Source organism: Callorhinus ursinus, unplaced genomic scaffold, assembly GCF_003265705.2.
Source record: "Callorhinus ursinus isolate GAN/ISIS: 27379988/994484 unplaced genomic scaffold, GSC_fseal_2.0 scaffold19, whole genome shotgun sequence".
NCBI classification, from domain to species: Eukaryota; Metazoa; Chordata; class Mammalia; order Carnivora; family Otariidae; genus Callorhinus; species Callorhinus ursinus.
Window position 1 is genome coordinate 29,422,414 of NW_027397081.1, and position 15,749 is coordinate 29,438,162.

General features: G+C 53.8%; 1 protein-coding gene across 1 annotated transcript in view; it reads right to left on the bottom strand.

The window, feature by feature from the left end:
• The window catches only part of IGSF9B (immunoglobulin superfamily member 9B), a 59,102-nt gene that overhangs the window by 27,774 nt on the left and 15,579 nt on the right, over window positions 1-15,749 (bottom strand). Inside the window, exons 4-15 of the mRNA XM_073904016.1 lie at window positions 13,083-13,234; window positions 12,692-12,809; window positions 11,229-11,370; window positions 10,766-10,911; window positions 8,005-8,138; window positions 7,540-7,680; window positions 7,340-7,456; window positions 6,907-7,057; window positions 5,686-5,797; window positions 3,134-3,309; window positions 1,790-2,016; window positions 898-982 (exon numbers count right to left, since the gene is read on the bottom strand). Coding sequence (XP_073760117.1) covers window positions 898-982; window positions 1,790-2,016; window positions 3,134-3,309; window positions 5,686-5,797; window positions 6,907-7,057; window positions 7,340-7,456; window positions 7,540-7,680; window positions 8,005-8,138; window positions 10,766-10,911; window positions 11,229-11,370; window positions 12,692-12,809; window positions 13,083-13,234 — 1,701 coding nt within the window. The remainder of the gene's footprint in view (window positions 1-897; window positions 983-1,789; window positions 2,017-3,133; window positions 3,310-5,685; window positions 5,798-6,906; window positions 7,058-7,339; window positions 7,457-7,539; window positions 7,681-8,004; window positions 8,139-10,765; window positions 10,912-11,228; window positions 11,371-12,691; window positions 12,810-13,082; window positions 13,235-15,749) is intronic.

Here is a 15,749-nt window from a genome sequence, read left to right on the forward strand (position 1 = left end):
AAGAAGAAAAGGTCCATGGTGCCATGGTGTTTAACATGAGGCAAAAGTCACACCCCACGGCCCCCAGTGCTCTGGTGCCACTTGGGTTCTCCCCTGTCCCTCCCCAAGTCTGCCTGCCCTGGTGCTTCTATAGCTCTGTGAGTCCTGCTGCATGAGCTTCTCGGCCAAGCTCCTTGCCAACTGGTCCCGCAGGTCCTCGTGTGAGCAGTGCCCACAGAAATGGTGCCATTGCTTAATCACTAAGCAAAAGCCTCTTCCCATACCAAGGGAGCCACTTCACTGGGCGAGGGAGGGGCTCTGCTGTCTCAGGAACTGTAGCTAGAGAAAGATGTGTAGAAATGGGACCAGGGCCAAGAGAAAGGAAGATAAATGGGGAAAATGCTAGGGAGTTGGCTTTATTTAGCCTGAAAAGAAATCTAGGGAGACGAAGGAGCGGAGGAAACAACACCAAACAGCAATTTTCCAAATAAAACCACCATAATTATAAAGCAGTCTTATAATAGGCCTTCAACAAATATGTGCTGACCTGTTGTCTCTCCAATTCACCGCCCCAGTCCATTACAGAGGACGGCACTGGAGGAAACAGGGATTTTATAGCAAAAGAACGTAAACCAAGTTCTTTTTGACTACCATCATGAGAAGATGAGCTACATTTCTCCCTGTGGCTATCTTATAGAAAGTGTCATCAATGCAGCTCTTTAGCTGGAGAAATCCTGTCCATCATGGAAGCAGAAGGATGGGTTGGAGGGCCTTAAGAAATGCGGTGACTCAGTTTCCACCAGAGCTCTCGTTTCCATTTCAGCCTCCCTCCCCATATTAGCTATCTCGCAAAGGACATCTACATGGCTCTTACGTCCTACAGCTGTAACAGACCCCCCCCCCCACCAGCCCAAGTACCTGTGCTGGAGACGCCGGCGATGTTGCTGGGCTCGCTGATCAGATCCTGCATGACGGCCAGAACCCGGAATTCGTACCAGGTGTCCTACAGCCCCCAGGACAAGACCCTGTCAGCCTACAGACCTGAGACAGCCACTGACCCACTACTGACCCTCCCCCACCTGCCCTGCAATGATCTCTCATGGAACAGGGTACCCAAAGCAGTGGCATACTGGAAGTGACGAACAACCAGCTCTCAGTTTAAAAAAAAAAAGTCCTGATTTGTAGCATTCGCCAATTTCCATGGTAAAAATACTCCCACCATGGCAGATTTCAATCTACAACTGTGAGGTCACTGAAAGCAGAGTTGGAAAGAGAGACGCACAACACGGACTCTCTCTTAGGAGCCCCCATGAGCCAGTTCTACCACTAAATGAGTGTCCAGGGAAGGAAGACAGAAAGATAGATGAGCTTGTCTGTATCCATGAAATAAACTGCTTCCTCTCTCCAGCTAGAGAGACATCAAAGTTTAGAGGGGGTCAGCTGGGAAAAAAAAAATAATGTACCTTCCTCCAGGGAGTCTAAATTGTTAAAGCAGGGGTCCTTCCCTGGGCAAAGCGAGGAGACTATCCTTCTCGGAAATCCTCTGCCCAAAGTTAGATTCCTAGCAGAAAGCTGAGGTCACTCTCTAGTTACACATTCGGGGCCCCTCACCTGCCCTCAGTTGCCATGACCTGAGGATCCCAGACTTTGGTAGCAGATCTGAGAATAAAGGAGTTGGTGTGGGAGGGGACAGTACATGGCTGGGCCTCGTACACCTGACTTGGGTCACTCAAAGCTTCCGGTGACTCCAGCGAGTCAATGTCACTTTCAGAATTTGGGAACAGCAGCAGGGAAGAGCTGGGCACCTCACCTGTGACAGATCCTTGGCAAAGAATTCTCCATCAGTGCCTGGGATGGCACTATCTAAGATCTCCCAGTGTTCCCCGACACGGTATTCCATGATGTAGCGGTCAATGGGAAAGCTGTGATTGGCAGGGGGGAGCCAAGACAGGAGCACACCCTGCTGGGTCCGGTTGGCTGTGAGGCACCTTGGTGGGGTAACCAGCACCAGGGGTTCTGGAGTTGTGATAGGGAATGCTGCAGCACAGAGGGAAGAGAGAGAGAAGGGGCATGGCGGTGCTGAGGTCACTGCTCCCTCACCTCCCTACGTGCTGTCTTCTGGCTCATTATGTGTCCCTCAGAATGTGTCACGTTCCCTTGCATGAGTCATTTCAGGGACAAGACTGTCACATAAAAGAGCCCTCCTCACCCAAGGGAAGTGGACTACATGATCCTACTTTCTGAGCACTTCTAAAAACATAGATGCGGGGCGCCTGGGTGGCTCAGTCGTTAAGTGTCTGCCTTCGGCTCAGGTCATGATCCCAGGGTCCTGGGATCGAGCCCCGCATCGGGCTCCCTGCTCCTCAGGAAGCCTGCTTCTCCCTCTCCCACTCCCCCTGCTTGTGTTCCTGCTCTCACTATCTCTCTCTGTCAAATAAATAAATAAAATCTTAAAAAAAAAAAGATATTACAAAATGTATCTTATGTTCTCTTCTAAGGAAGTAGGAATGTCTTCCCATAGCTCACTTCTGCTCTCAATTGCCTTCTTGGCCCAGGTGGGAAACAAGGACCAGGAGGAAAGTTCTAGAGCAGGGGTAAGCATCCCACCACTGCTGCACCCCTTGGTGGCAGTAAAGGATCCAGGAACAGGCTGGAGGGGTGCCACTTGTTCACAGCTGCTCTTGGGGTGGGATGGAGTGAGCCACTGGGTCCAGGAAGGAAGAGTTGGCATGACTAGAAGATTCGACGGGGAGCACTGGCCACACGCCCACCACCAGACGAGGCCATGGGCCAGAGGAAAGAATTGGTAAGAGCACAGGAGGCAGGATTCCCAGCCTGCCCTGTGAAGCCACGGGAAGATGCAAACATGTGGCTTGGCAAGGAGGGATAAATACTAAGCCTCCTCCTTAACAGGAATCTGGCCCAAAGTGTTCTGACGTGGGACAAGGCACTAGGGTCCAGGCAAACCCCACAGAACAGTATGACAAGTCCTTCCTGGGAGAGCGAATGACATAATTACGTAAAGCACGTAGGAAGGTGCCTGGCACATAGTGAGCAGTGAAGTTAGCTGCGAGGACCATCACCACCACCATTATTGTCTTTACTCAGCTCCTCCAGGAAATATCCTCAAGACATCCCAGCCTGGGGCCCTCACCTAAAGTGTTCACAGTGACCACCTCACTGAAGGCGCTCGTTCCCAGCTTGTTCTGGGCCAGGACGCTGAACTGGTATGCTGTCTCAGGCTCCAGGGCGTCCACTAGCAACCAGCTGGGTCCCGGTGGCACTGGCAAAGACAGCCAGTCGTGGGGCCCAAACTGTGCCCGCTTCATCCTGGCCAAAAGAAAGAGAGAGGATCGGGGACAAGGGGGTGGGGTGGGTTACACTGGAGACAGGAGAGTGCATGCAAGGTCCTCAAGGAGGTGGCGGTGGGCAGACCTGGCCTTCCCAGGCTTTGGGACAGAAAGAGGTAATGACCAAAGGTGGGAAATACCCAACTTTGGCTGTGCCAGGTCGCCGGCCACTGCTGGTACCTCCTCTGCTAAGAGGAGCCCCTAAGTATAAGTGACATTCAAGATCCTGGTCAAACTACCAAGTGCATTTTGGGAGAATCTCACCCTGGTCACAACGCTGAGAGGGGCTCTGCCTTGAGAGAAGTCAGGACATGAGGAACAAGGCAGGTGCCATTGTGGGAAAGTGAGGATGAGCAGCTCAGCAACGGCAGACTAGGGGAAGAACCCAGGTGACCTCAGCTGCGCACCCTCCTAGGGACAGCCAAAAGTGGGGCATCAAGTAACCCAGGGGGTTCACTCAGTCCAACCAGCTTTGAGTCATCTGAGGAAGTCTAGGGTGTATGACAAAAATAACCAGGGGTTTCCCCACAGTGAGGACCAGGATCCTTAAGGCCTTAACGGTTAGAACTCACCATCAAGGGGAAGGTCACGCTGTGTGTGGACAACACGGGAACTAGGAGTGAAGGTTAGGCCTTGTTCTATACCGCCCACTTAACTCTCCCCTGGCAATGAAGCCGGCCGTCTACAGGTGCAGTGCCCCGGCATCACCACGGGGAGGAGACATCATCCTATGGGATTGAGACCCTGGGCAGCTTTCTTGCAGCTCTGAGCTACAACTTAGCGGACGCCCGCCCACCGGGTTCCCTCTATGTTTAAAGGCTCACTAACATGAATGCTTAGAGGAGTTTGAGCTGTGGCAGCAGAAAGCACAGCAAAAAAGAAGCTAGTGCCAAGTGTCTGAGTCAGTACTGGGAGAGTCAGAGGCAATCAGAACGAGAGGAGGGAAGGAGGACTCCCCAAACTTTGCAACCACCCATACCCCCCCCATCCCGGCCCCGGGCACCAAAGCAAGTGAGCAAAGTGTAATAAAGCGGTGCAAATGAGCAGCAGCGTGGAGCAGGACCGCAAGCAGTGAGGGAAACCCCAATCTATGCCCAGACCTGCCACCTGGACGTCCCCAAAGATGGCTTGGCCATGCCAAACGTCCTTCCCTGGACACACAGCCACCTGGCAGCACCATGATTCTTGCAGTGGCCACCTGACAGAGTTGTCAGGAGCAACCCCCTCCCCCTTACTTCAGGCCCCCTCCCCAACCTCCGGAGGACCAGAGATAAGGATTGGAGGATGTTCTGGTTGCAACTCAGAGAGCTCCCCACGCTCACCACCTAGGTCCAGTGTGCCTATCCAGAACTCAAAACCCCTAGGATATTCAGGACATATCCACAAATCACCATGATGGGAAAGAGGGCAGCTTCCTCTCAACCTCCCTTGCTGTTGAGAAGTGTATCAAGGGCTCTCCCTGAATCTCCATGAGCTGTCCTCTGCAGGGATGTTTCCTCCTTCCCAGGCTCTGGCTGAGCCTGATTGGGAATACACTCAGATGAGGCAGGTCTGAAAAGGAGGAAGTGGGAGGACTCATCCTTCCTGCTCAAAGATGTCCCACGCTGCAGGTGGCCAGTTCCTGGCTCAGGATAGGAATGTGTGGGAAGAGAAATCTTTGGGGAACGGGAAGGAGGTCAGCTATGGCTCTTCTCTCCATCTTTTCCGTGCCTCCTGACCTCAGCCTGATTTGTGCATCTTTGAGATCCCTCACCCACCCCAAGGCTTAGGCAAAGATCTCCAATCACTACATCTGGCCAAATTAACAGCAGAGATATAAACACAATAGAGACACAGGGTCCTAGAGAAAATAGAGATGCTGAAGACAAGGCCAGAAGGCAAGCACCACTTCAAATCGGTTTCTGGAACCACTGGGGAAGCGACAGAATAAAAATTAGATTCTACGCTTCTGGCTGGGCTGTTTCACAATGCCCTTGAAGATTAGGAGTCTCTTCCAGACTCCAGAGGACAGAGGGAACTAAAAGAAGCATGAACCAAGGACACAAAAAGGGGTCGTGAGATAAGCTGGGGAAAGAGCAGCAGAGGGCGATGGTCACTTCAGGAAACAACCTAAACTGGCATCCCAAACCTTCCAGGCTGGGAACGCAGAACGCGCGGAATCCCTCAGACAGACACACCCCTCCCCCATAAGACCAAGTCACTGCGTCAACACACCTCACTGCCTGGAGGTCTAGCAGGCGAAGAACCATATCCTTCTCATAATGTCGACCCATCCCAGGGACTGACTGAAGTCGGGGGTTGGGGGAGGGAGAAGCAGAGAGCAAAGCATGCGGGGGTGACTCACAGAGGTCCGTACCAAACTGAGAATGTCTGCTCGAATCCTCCATCATAGCCTGGCTCCCAGGACACGTTGGCAGTTGTCATGGAGACCTGGACCCGGACACTGCCCGGGGCATGGGGGCTGGTGCCTGGAGACCAAGTGAAGTCCTCTCAGACTGAAATGAACTGGGTCCAGTGAGCTGGGCACCCACAGTGGCACTGCACAGTAGCAAAATGCAGTGCCCCAAGCGCAGCGCTCAGGGGTCAGGGATGCTCTGAGGAGCGGACACCCTGAGCAGTAGGGCTGCAGAAGGAAACCCATCCCCCTGTGCCATCTAGTCCTTCTAGCAAGACATGGCATGAGCATCAGGAATATGGCCAAAGGGAAACCAGAACCTTCGTCACCCCAGGCTAAAGTCCTGTGCTCACCTGGCAAACACAGAGACACTCTCCCTTAAGGTCACAGGCAAAGCCAAAAAGCCCCTGTCCTGTCAAGTTCTCTGGTCTCATGAGACAGCCATATTCCACCCGAACATCAAAGTGAGAGGCAGCACAACACAACTGTTAAGAACTTCAACTTGGGTTCGGGTCCTGGACCCAGCACTCATTAGCGATGCAACGCTCAGTGAGGTGTGCGATCCACGCCAGCCTTGGATTCAAACGGATGTACACTGGGGACTTACCAGCTCTCGTCTCACAGGTTATAAATGATGGGGCACCACTTGGTACAGAGCCTAAAACTGGTGGTAAATGCTCAAAGTGTTGGCCACTGTTACGACTGGCTGTCAGTCCCCAGAGGGGCAGGCTGCAATGGTACAAGCCGAGGTCTTGGAGACACACACCTCAGGCAGAAGAAGTGGAAACATAATGCCTGGCACCCCAGGAAATGGGAACGCCAGGAATAATCTCCATGCCCAGCCCAGCCTATGGAGCTAAGTGCACAGGTCCCCTCCCAGGTCCCCCTCATTCCGTTCTTCCAGCTCCCCTTCCAGGCCCTAGACACAGACCTCTGAGCAGTTGCCCCTGCCCACACACCTGTCCCATTTCTGCATGGCAGTGTTGCTGGGTACATTCTGCCAGAAAAAGATCTCCTGGGACAGGCCCCGTGTCACCTTCCCTTACCCCGAGTCTATAGAGGGCTAAGGCTACACGCGGCAGGCTCCAGGCTCAGGGGTGGGCTGATTCAGGAAAGATGCCCAGAAAGGGTGGACAGTGCCCAGCACCCAGAGCACAGCCCTCCTGCCCACAGCCCCCGTACCGATGACGGTCAGGTGGGTACTGGCAGTGATGCTGGTGACCACGTTGGTGGCGATGCACTCCCACTCCCCGTGGTCGTCCTTACTCAGGGCTCGAAACTGGAGACTCCCACTGGGCAGGGCATTGTGCTTGCTTCTGCTGGGCTTCCCTACCTTGGCCAAACAAGGAGGCAAAGAGGAAGGCAGGAGCGGGGTGGCAGGGGAGGAGCCAGGTCGACAGGGAAGAAGAGAAGCCACCAACATGTCAGAAGTCCGAGAACAGGAAGAGAGCAGAACCCACACACTTGGCCTGCACCCCCCCACCATCCCTCCTCCAGAGGACCCATCACTCTAGAAGGCAGCCCCGCTACTCAGCACTTGGACCTGTTAGAACAGAGCCACTATAGGTCTTGCCCATCTGCCACACTTCCCAGGAGCTCCAGAACCCAGAGGTACCTTTTTCCACGTGATGACAGGGAAAGGGTCCCCTGCAGCAGCGCAGGGAATGAGCAGCTCCCGGCCGGCCTCCTGCCTATATTCCCAGCCTGGTAGCACCGTAAAATACGGGGGGTCCTAGGGAGAGCACAACAAGGCCATGACGCCGAGCGTTTCAGGTACCCACTCCCACGGGGGCCACTCTCAGCCCCAGGCCTCACCTTCAGGACAAGCCGTGCGGGAGCAGACTGGCCCATGGTCCCCAAGGTGTTGTAAGGCACACAGGTGTAAGTGCCAAGAGCCTCCTCTGTGGCCTCCTCAATCCGAATGGAGCCATCCTCCATCAAGGTCCAACCCAGGTTCTGCCAGAGCACAGACAGCAGAGCAGGGAGCAATGGTCAGGGGGCAGAAGCTTGGTCCCGGCCCCCGCCAGGCCAGCCCTGAGCTGGCAGGCCTGGGCAGAGCCCCAGCTAGTCTGGGGCAGGGGCTGTCTAAGTGCCCTGGGAGAATGGCTCAAGCTCTACCAGACGGCAGACCCCCACAGGAAGCAGTTCTGGGTTCCTAGAGTTTTCTGGTGGGGAGTGGAGGAGTCCTGGCAGGGAACCAGACCCTCAGAGGCAGTACCTCAGCGGCAGGAGTGTGTCTCACTGTGACCCCCACATGCATCTCTCTAGCACCTTCTCGACCTGCAGGGGGCGGCCATCCTTGTTCCATTTGACCACGGTGGCCGGTGGCTCTGCATCCACAGGGCATCGGATATAGCCGTGAATTCCCACGGGCACGTAGATGACAGGGGGCATGTTGAGGACACGGGCTGGGTCTGCAGAGGGGTCATGTGGGGTAAGAGAGAAGAAAGGCATGAGGAAAGACAAGGAGTGAGAAATCTGGGCAGGGGGCCAAGACTCCTCACACACCCCCGGGGTCTCATACAGATAGCCCATCTCCAAGGAACTGCCATTCACACCCACCCACCCATGCGTCCTCAGGGCTCACAACAGTGCCAGATGCCGGGGCCACCACGAGGAACAAGACGGACAAAGCCCAGAGTCCACACCAGGCCACCCCCATGCAGTGCAGGCTGCAGGTGGCTTTTGCCTGTCCAGCTGACTGCATTCTTCAGAACAAAGGCATGTTCTAGTCTGCTCCGACCCATAACACTCCTCAAATGCTTCTACGCATGGACTGAACTGCAGAACAAGGACTCTCAACGTCCATATCTCCAGCCCCTAGACTCCAGACTCAAAGTCAACGTTTGACCACACCCTCCACCAATTGCTCCTTATCCCAAATCTCTCTGGGACACCAAGCAGCTCTCGGGCCACATCCTAAGCCAAAAGAAGAATGTCAGTTCTATGCATAATGTGTTCAGAGGCATGACCACCGGTGGTTCTTTTCTCTCCTCTCTATTGTGCTAGTTGCCCAGTCCCCCCTGAGCCTCAGTTTCCCCTCTGTGCAGTTGGAATGCAGAATAAACCTTGGCCACAGAACGGATGAAAGGTTCTCAGGAGAACAGCAAGAGCGGCACATCCTGTGATGTGGGTGACTCATCAACTTTCGATTCCCCCAATTTCCCCTGAGGGCTACCAAGGAGAAAGGTCCAGAACTTCCAGTGAGGCAGTGAGGATGAATGAGCTGGTATCTTTTAAGCATTTGGAGCTCTTCAGAGAACAGCATTACATAAATACCAGGCCGAGTTATATATTTAGACATAGCTTCCTACTTTTGTATGTAGAGTTTTTTTTTTTTTCTCCAAGATTTTCAAAGGTTTATGAATGGGAAATACTCTGAACACTGCTTTTTAGCAGAAATAAAGATCCTTGTCTCACCCACCTGGAAATCTCACCCCCCGGATTCTCTTTGAAGGCAAGGAGGTAAAAAAGGACAAGCGGGAATGGGTGATGGCACTGGGGAGGGACGGGGAAACCACACACCCCTCTAGGCAGAAAAATGGCCCACGGCTTCACGGATGCAGGGCTTACTCCTGGTTAGATTCATCATCCTTCTGAAGACCACCCTTGCTGGCTCTCTCCCTCTGCCACTGCCACCTTTTTGCCCAAGTGACATAACCAGACAAGATGCTACTCCAAGTGGACTTTTCCCTTCCCCAGGCCCCTTCACATCCAGCACAGGTTGGGGCACAAGCTAAGTCACGTGCAAATAGCTTCTTGGCTGGCTTTTTCCTACTGCAGGTCTGGGTGGGACAGGCCTGATGTTCTGGGTCACATCACATCGCTTTTCTTGGGCCTCATAGCCCTTAAAAACTCGGGACTCCTAATGTAGCGTGCTGAAAGCCCTTTAAAGTTGATGACAGTGGGAATGGTGAAGTGTTGCCTTTGTCCCTGCTGGCAAAGTCACTGCATCGAGAAGAAAACGATGAGAATGTGAGGTTAGCAGCTGAGCAGGGCTCAAAGGTCCAGCCTGGCTCCAACACCCCAAGGCCCATTCAACAGGAGACAAGTGCAAACACCCAGCTCTGCAGTGTGGCTTCGGAGACCAGCCCCACCTCCCGGGGTCACCGACTGTTCTCCTGCTTGTTCTCAGCTCAAATGCTGACCCAGGAGTCTCCAGACTGTTCACCTTCTCACCCTGCCGCTGCATGCCCTTGCTGGGGGAGTGGCTCTCCCACACCAGCCCTCACCTGTCACCTATGGTAACAACGCAGCACCTTTGTTGTCTGAATGACAGGGCCATCCACAAATCAAAAGGAAGAAATTAATCCTCATTACTCATCCTTCTCTCTCTTTCTCACGATGATCAGCTTGCCAGGGGGTGGGAAAGCATTGACTATGCTGATGGATTCAAGATTAGCAAACTGAATTATTGTGCTTGCACAAAAGGCCTCGGCTGTTCTGCCACGAGGAGCAGCTCATCCATTTGGATCTCTGGCAGCCCAAGAGAAGAGCAAGGAGAAAGCCAGGAGGGAGCCAGGTGTTGGCAGAACGAGATCAAGTCACCCCAGAAGAGGGCTCTGTCCCCCTCACCCCACACACCCGTCCACAGTGGGGGAAGGCACAGAGCTGGCAGGAAATCTAACCCTGCATCAGTTTCACCTGCCTTCCCTCGTATACCGGAGGAAAAAAAAGCACCAGAGAGCATCTTGTTCATGGTCCAGAGAGAGGTGCTGGCTACCATTCAGTGCAAGGACAACTGCTCAGAAGGTCTGCCGATCCTTGAATCCAACCTAAGCTTGGCTGACGGAATGAATCAGCTAACACGTGGAGCGATGCCTGGCCCGTAGGAGATGCCCAGCAAGTGCTAGCTTCACTTCAACTGACCAGTCCAGGTCTTGGCCTCCTGTTGGGCTGTCCCTGCTTTCTGTCATTCCTCTGCCCACATTCCCTCAAATGACCCTCAGTCTCTTGCTGTCCTCTAGCCTCCAGTCTGGCTAATGAGGCCTGCATCTTCTGGAACCCCCACCTTGTGTGGCTCTCCCTCGCTCCTACTCACACTGCACAGTTAAGTAGGCTGAGGCAGAGGGGGAGCGCCCCAGGCTGTTGCTCGGGACGCAGGTGTACTTCCCCGCATCCTCTGGCTTCACCCGGAAGATGATCAGGGTCCCATCAATCAAGATCCGCACTCTCAACTTCAGGTCGCTGCAATCACACAAGGAGATAAGGAGGGGCGGGGGGTTGGCACGTAGGGAAGAGGGTCTTCCATGAGACAGCAGAGCAAGGCAGCAAGGAGTCCCCTCACCCCGCGAATGAGGCAAGGAGGGACTTCCTCACATTCCTGGCTCCTCTCAAGCCTGCTGTGTGCAGACACCAGCCTTGCACGTGGGACAGGCTGAGCCACCCCTCTTGCAAGCTCCCAGGGGCCAAGGGCGGCCTGCGGCAGCCCCTGCTCAAAGCCTTGCCCCTGGGAGGCCTGGTGGCTGGGGACCCCCCCCGAGAGGGCAGGGCAGTATGCTCACTTCTGGAAGTAGACGTTCTCATCCTGCCAATACCAGGTGTAGGTGAGGTTGCCGGGATACGCCTCTGCCCGGCAGGTGAGCAGAGCGTCCTGGGATATGTTGACAGTGATGTTCTCAGGAGGGGAAACTATGAAGGGAGGCCCTGGGGAAAGAGGAAATAAACATGACCTTACCTGGTGCGGGAGGGGAGAGCGACAGCTCAGGGGGCCTCCCAGGAAGGTCTGAGACACCTCGGGAAGGGGTGCCCAGAACTCTGGGAGGGAGCTGGGGGGCAGCACTGGCCCACGAGGGAGCAGCATACCCTGGGCACCTGTCACAGAGATGCTTCCAGCTGCTGCCAGTGCTCAGCTTCTTATTCTCCTTACAAGTCCCAGAGATGCAAAAGGTCCTGGCATGTGGCCACCGTGTGCCCCAGCCCTGGGAGACCGCTACAGACACCCTTCTTGGTGTATACCTGCACCCCGTCTCTATGCACACACGGCCTCTATAAATCCTGGCTCCCCAAACCAACCATCTGACGCCCCCCCACACACACACCCCTTCCTGCCCATCCAAGCAGGGCACAAGCAGGAGGGACAGAGGCCACTCTCTTCAATCCAGAGCAAGGAATAATCTGGCCTCTGAAGGAGTTAAGGGGCTTGTGCTGCTTATCAGCCAAAGGTCTGGAGGGCAGATTGGGAGCGAGGAGGCAGGGGGCAAGCAGAGTCACCAGCGGGTGAAATCCCAGCTCTCCCTGGCACTGGCTTTCCAGACAGGCCACAGCTGCCCCCTGGCTCTCTGCTGAGAGGGCAGCTCTTCTCCAAGCTGCAGAGGGACCTCTGGCCCCCGCTGCCACTCAACACTCCAAGTCAGAAGGAGGCAGAAAGAACATGTGTCTCAGCAGCCCTGGCAGCCCAGACAGCCACCCCTAGCCCTCGCTGTTCCTCCAGTAGTGGGGGGCAGGCAAAGAAGATGGCTGGGCTCAGCACAAAGAGACCTCGCCACCTGATGCTGCCCCCTCTGGAGCACTCTGGGGCCCCAGGCAGGGCGGACTGGCATTTCCCAGTGCTGACCAGGCAGACCCCAGCTCTGCCAAATGCCCTCAGTGTTGTTTAAACGTCTAAGGTTTGGACTGAATTCCTGACGCCATCACTAATGGGGTGGGAATCTGAGAGAGGTCCCCTCCCCTGGGGAAGATGGAGGCATGGCAGGACACTATTTGGACAGAGAGAGAAACCCAAAACCCACTCAACATGGTGCCTCCCACCATCCCACGTGATGGCCACAGCAGGCCACCATGGGAGCTCTGGCTGTGAGCTACACAATACTCGGGAGGAGCCCAACCCCACTCCTCGTGGGCTGCCCATCTCTCCAGCCACCCCAGCTGTGCCAACTATGCCCTGGGCAAACCTCTCTGCAGCTCAGATGGGCTGGAAGTCACTGCAAAAGTTCCAGGGCATGAAAGGGAGAGGAACTGCTCTTACCTTGGACAAGCAGGTGAGTGGTATGGACAGCCTCTCCCTGGATGCTGTATGCACGACAGGTGTAGGCACCTCTGTCCTCCCTACTGACCGATGTCACCGTCAGGCTGCCATCACTCACCTGGGGCCAAGGAGAGACGGAGCTCAGCACCCACCCGGGGGGCCCACCAATGCCAGCCCCAGGTGGAGAGGGACTTGGGGCTCATGCACTAGGGGAATACGGAGCCAGGCACTTCATGTTTCATCTCCCTCCAACCAGACACCAGCCAGGCTGCGTGCTCAGCAGAGTGTTACCAGTCACATGAAGTGGGAGGCCGCCGAGGAGAGGGAGGAAGCAAAGGAAGGGGAGGAAGGAGGAAGAAGTGCAGCAGCTCCAATGGAGAATCACACTTACCTGGTATTTCCCACTAGCACCTAGGAGTGTCCCCTCCTTGAGCCAGGTGACAATGGGCTTGGGGTTCCCAAAAGCTGTGCAGGTCATGGTAACACTGCCACCCTCCTTGGCCTCGATGTACTGGGGGGGTGTTTCTGTAAAGGTGGGAGGAGCTGCAGAGAGACCCGGGAGGGGGGGGGGGGACGGCGGTTAGCCAGGCTGCTGCCCTGCATGCAGCACCCACCCATGCCAGGCACCATGCCCACTGTGTTCATACATAACCCTCTGCGAGGCACTCGGATAAACGAAGGAAGGGGCAGACAGGTAAAATCCTCTGCCCATGAGTCGTACAGGGGGAGGAGAGACCTGAAATTCAAAGTCAGTCTGGCTGGGTGCAAATTCTCAACTTCTCCCACTGTACTCAGCTAATTCCCAATAAACAAACATTTGCTGAGCATCTATGATGCTACTATGCTCAGCACTAAGGACAGAGCAATAAACAAGCAAGCTCTCTCACAGCGTGCGCACACCTGCCCCCCGCTCCAGTCTGTTCCGTCATCCCCCAGTCTTTCACTCAGCCTCTCTGGGCTTTACCTAAATCTGGCCCCCTCCAGGACTGAGGTGAGGAGTAAGTGAGATAAAGTTTGTGAAAGGGATCTTGTCAGGTAAGTATGTGTGAAATGTTGGTTATTTTGCCATTACTCTCATCATAATCATCTCCCCTGAAACCTCTGAGGCATCCATGAGAAGCTTTGGGATGGGTGTCACCTCTCCAGACAGCACTGCCCTGAGAACCAGTCAGAGTGCTTTGAGATTTGGTCCTGCCTGCCCCTCATTCTGCCAACCTCGTCTGCTACCACATACCCCCTTCACTGTACTCTAGCCACCCTGGCTGTCTTTGTCTTCCTCAAATGTGCCAAGAACACCCAACCCCAGGGCCTTTGCATATGCTGTCTTCTCTGTACCCAGACCTCACTCCCTTGGTTCATGCAAACCCTTGCTAAAATGCCATCTCTGCTTTAAGTGGTTGACCCATCTAAGATAGCACTTCCAGCATTCTCTACCCCCTTGGACCGCTTTATTTTCTTTAAAGCAACAATCACTGACTCTCCCTGAGAACAAAGATCTTTTCTGCAAATCCCACTGCATGCCCAGCTTTTCCCACAGTTCCTGGCATGTAAGAGAGCACACAACAAACATCTGTTGAATGGACAAACGCATTTAGTATACACACATACACACACCTACAGACCAACACAAATTCAAACACACAAAACTTCCTAGGAGCAAGATCATGACAATACCACTTTCCTCCATCATTTCTAACACCCTCAGCCCAGCGTGGGCACACAAGGGGCACCGGGAGGGTGCATACTTCATCACACATGAAACACACACAATGGACACCTTCAAGCACATCAATCCTCATCCAACATCTAATGCAATAAAAGTGATGGCAAAAACCATCCCAAATCCTTATACGGGGATTCTGAAGTCCCAACTTCCGAAACGGAATGTGTGTTCATCTCCAACAGAGGCCCTCTTGCCAAACCTGCCCCTTGAAATGCAACTAATACAGTCTCAGCCTCCACTACCTCTGGTATCAAGCTTAAAAGAAAAGATAATAAATTAAATTACCTCCTGAAGTGACAAATTAATTACTAATTACATAATTACTTTATTATTTAGGTGCTAATCAGGAAAGTACTTTGAACAATCTCGAGTTTTCAGGAAAATAATGGTTTGACTCTCGATTATTTACAGAATTAGGTGTTAGCTTGCCAGCTACATTTCCAGACTTAATTCTTTTTCACAAGTGCCCTATAATTAATAGTGCAGGTTAGAAACAGGCTGGCCTCTCCTCCAAGTAATTCACTAACCTAAAGCAAGACTTGGCTTGGGCTTTTTGGGTCTTTTCTATGTGATAAAGGAATAACTGGGTTTGTTTCCACCCAACTGGTCTTCAGGAAAACACAGAAGGAGAATGAGACCATTTGTAATTCTAATTTTTCATTGGCCTTTCATTTTCCAAAGGTGAAATCTGTCAGAAAATGCCTGACACTAAACATTCTAGTTTGGAAGCAATGGAATGTTGGCACTCTCTCTAGACTCTTTCCTTCCATAATGGAAATATTTATGCTGGAAGGAACCTCAGAACGCGGGGTGAAGGGAGGGGGGAATAAAGGGAGAGCGCTCTCTCACCTTGAAAGGTGTCTGTTGTGTTCTCCCCATTTGGGAGGCAGGCTCCTTGCTAAGGGCAAAGTATTCTATGGTAAACTCTGGTTCTGAAGCCTGGGGCAGAGAGGGGAGCAATCTTAGCTTTCCTGCCCAACACCTCCCTATGAACAACCTGCCGCCCTCCCTGAACGCACTGACTCTCCTTCCTCTAGGCTTCCAGTCATGCTGTTCCCTCTGTCTGGAATACCCTTCTGCACCTCCCATCCCTGCACCTGGCTAACTCCCTAGTCAGGTCTCTGCCCAGGAGTCACTCCCTCAGAGAAGCTCTCCCTCCTTTGTTCTCCCAAAGCCCATATTGCAATTGTCCCTGGGCTTACTGCCTCTGGAAGTCTCCTTAAGAGCTAGATCTGGGTTGGGTCCACTGCTGTGTCCCCAGAGCCTGCCACAGAGAAAACATTCAAAATGTGTGTGTGTGTGTGTGTGTGTGTGTGTGTGTGTGTGTGTGTGTGT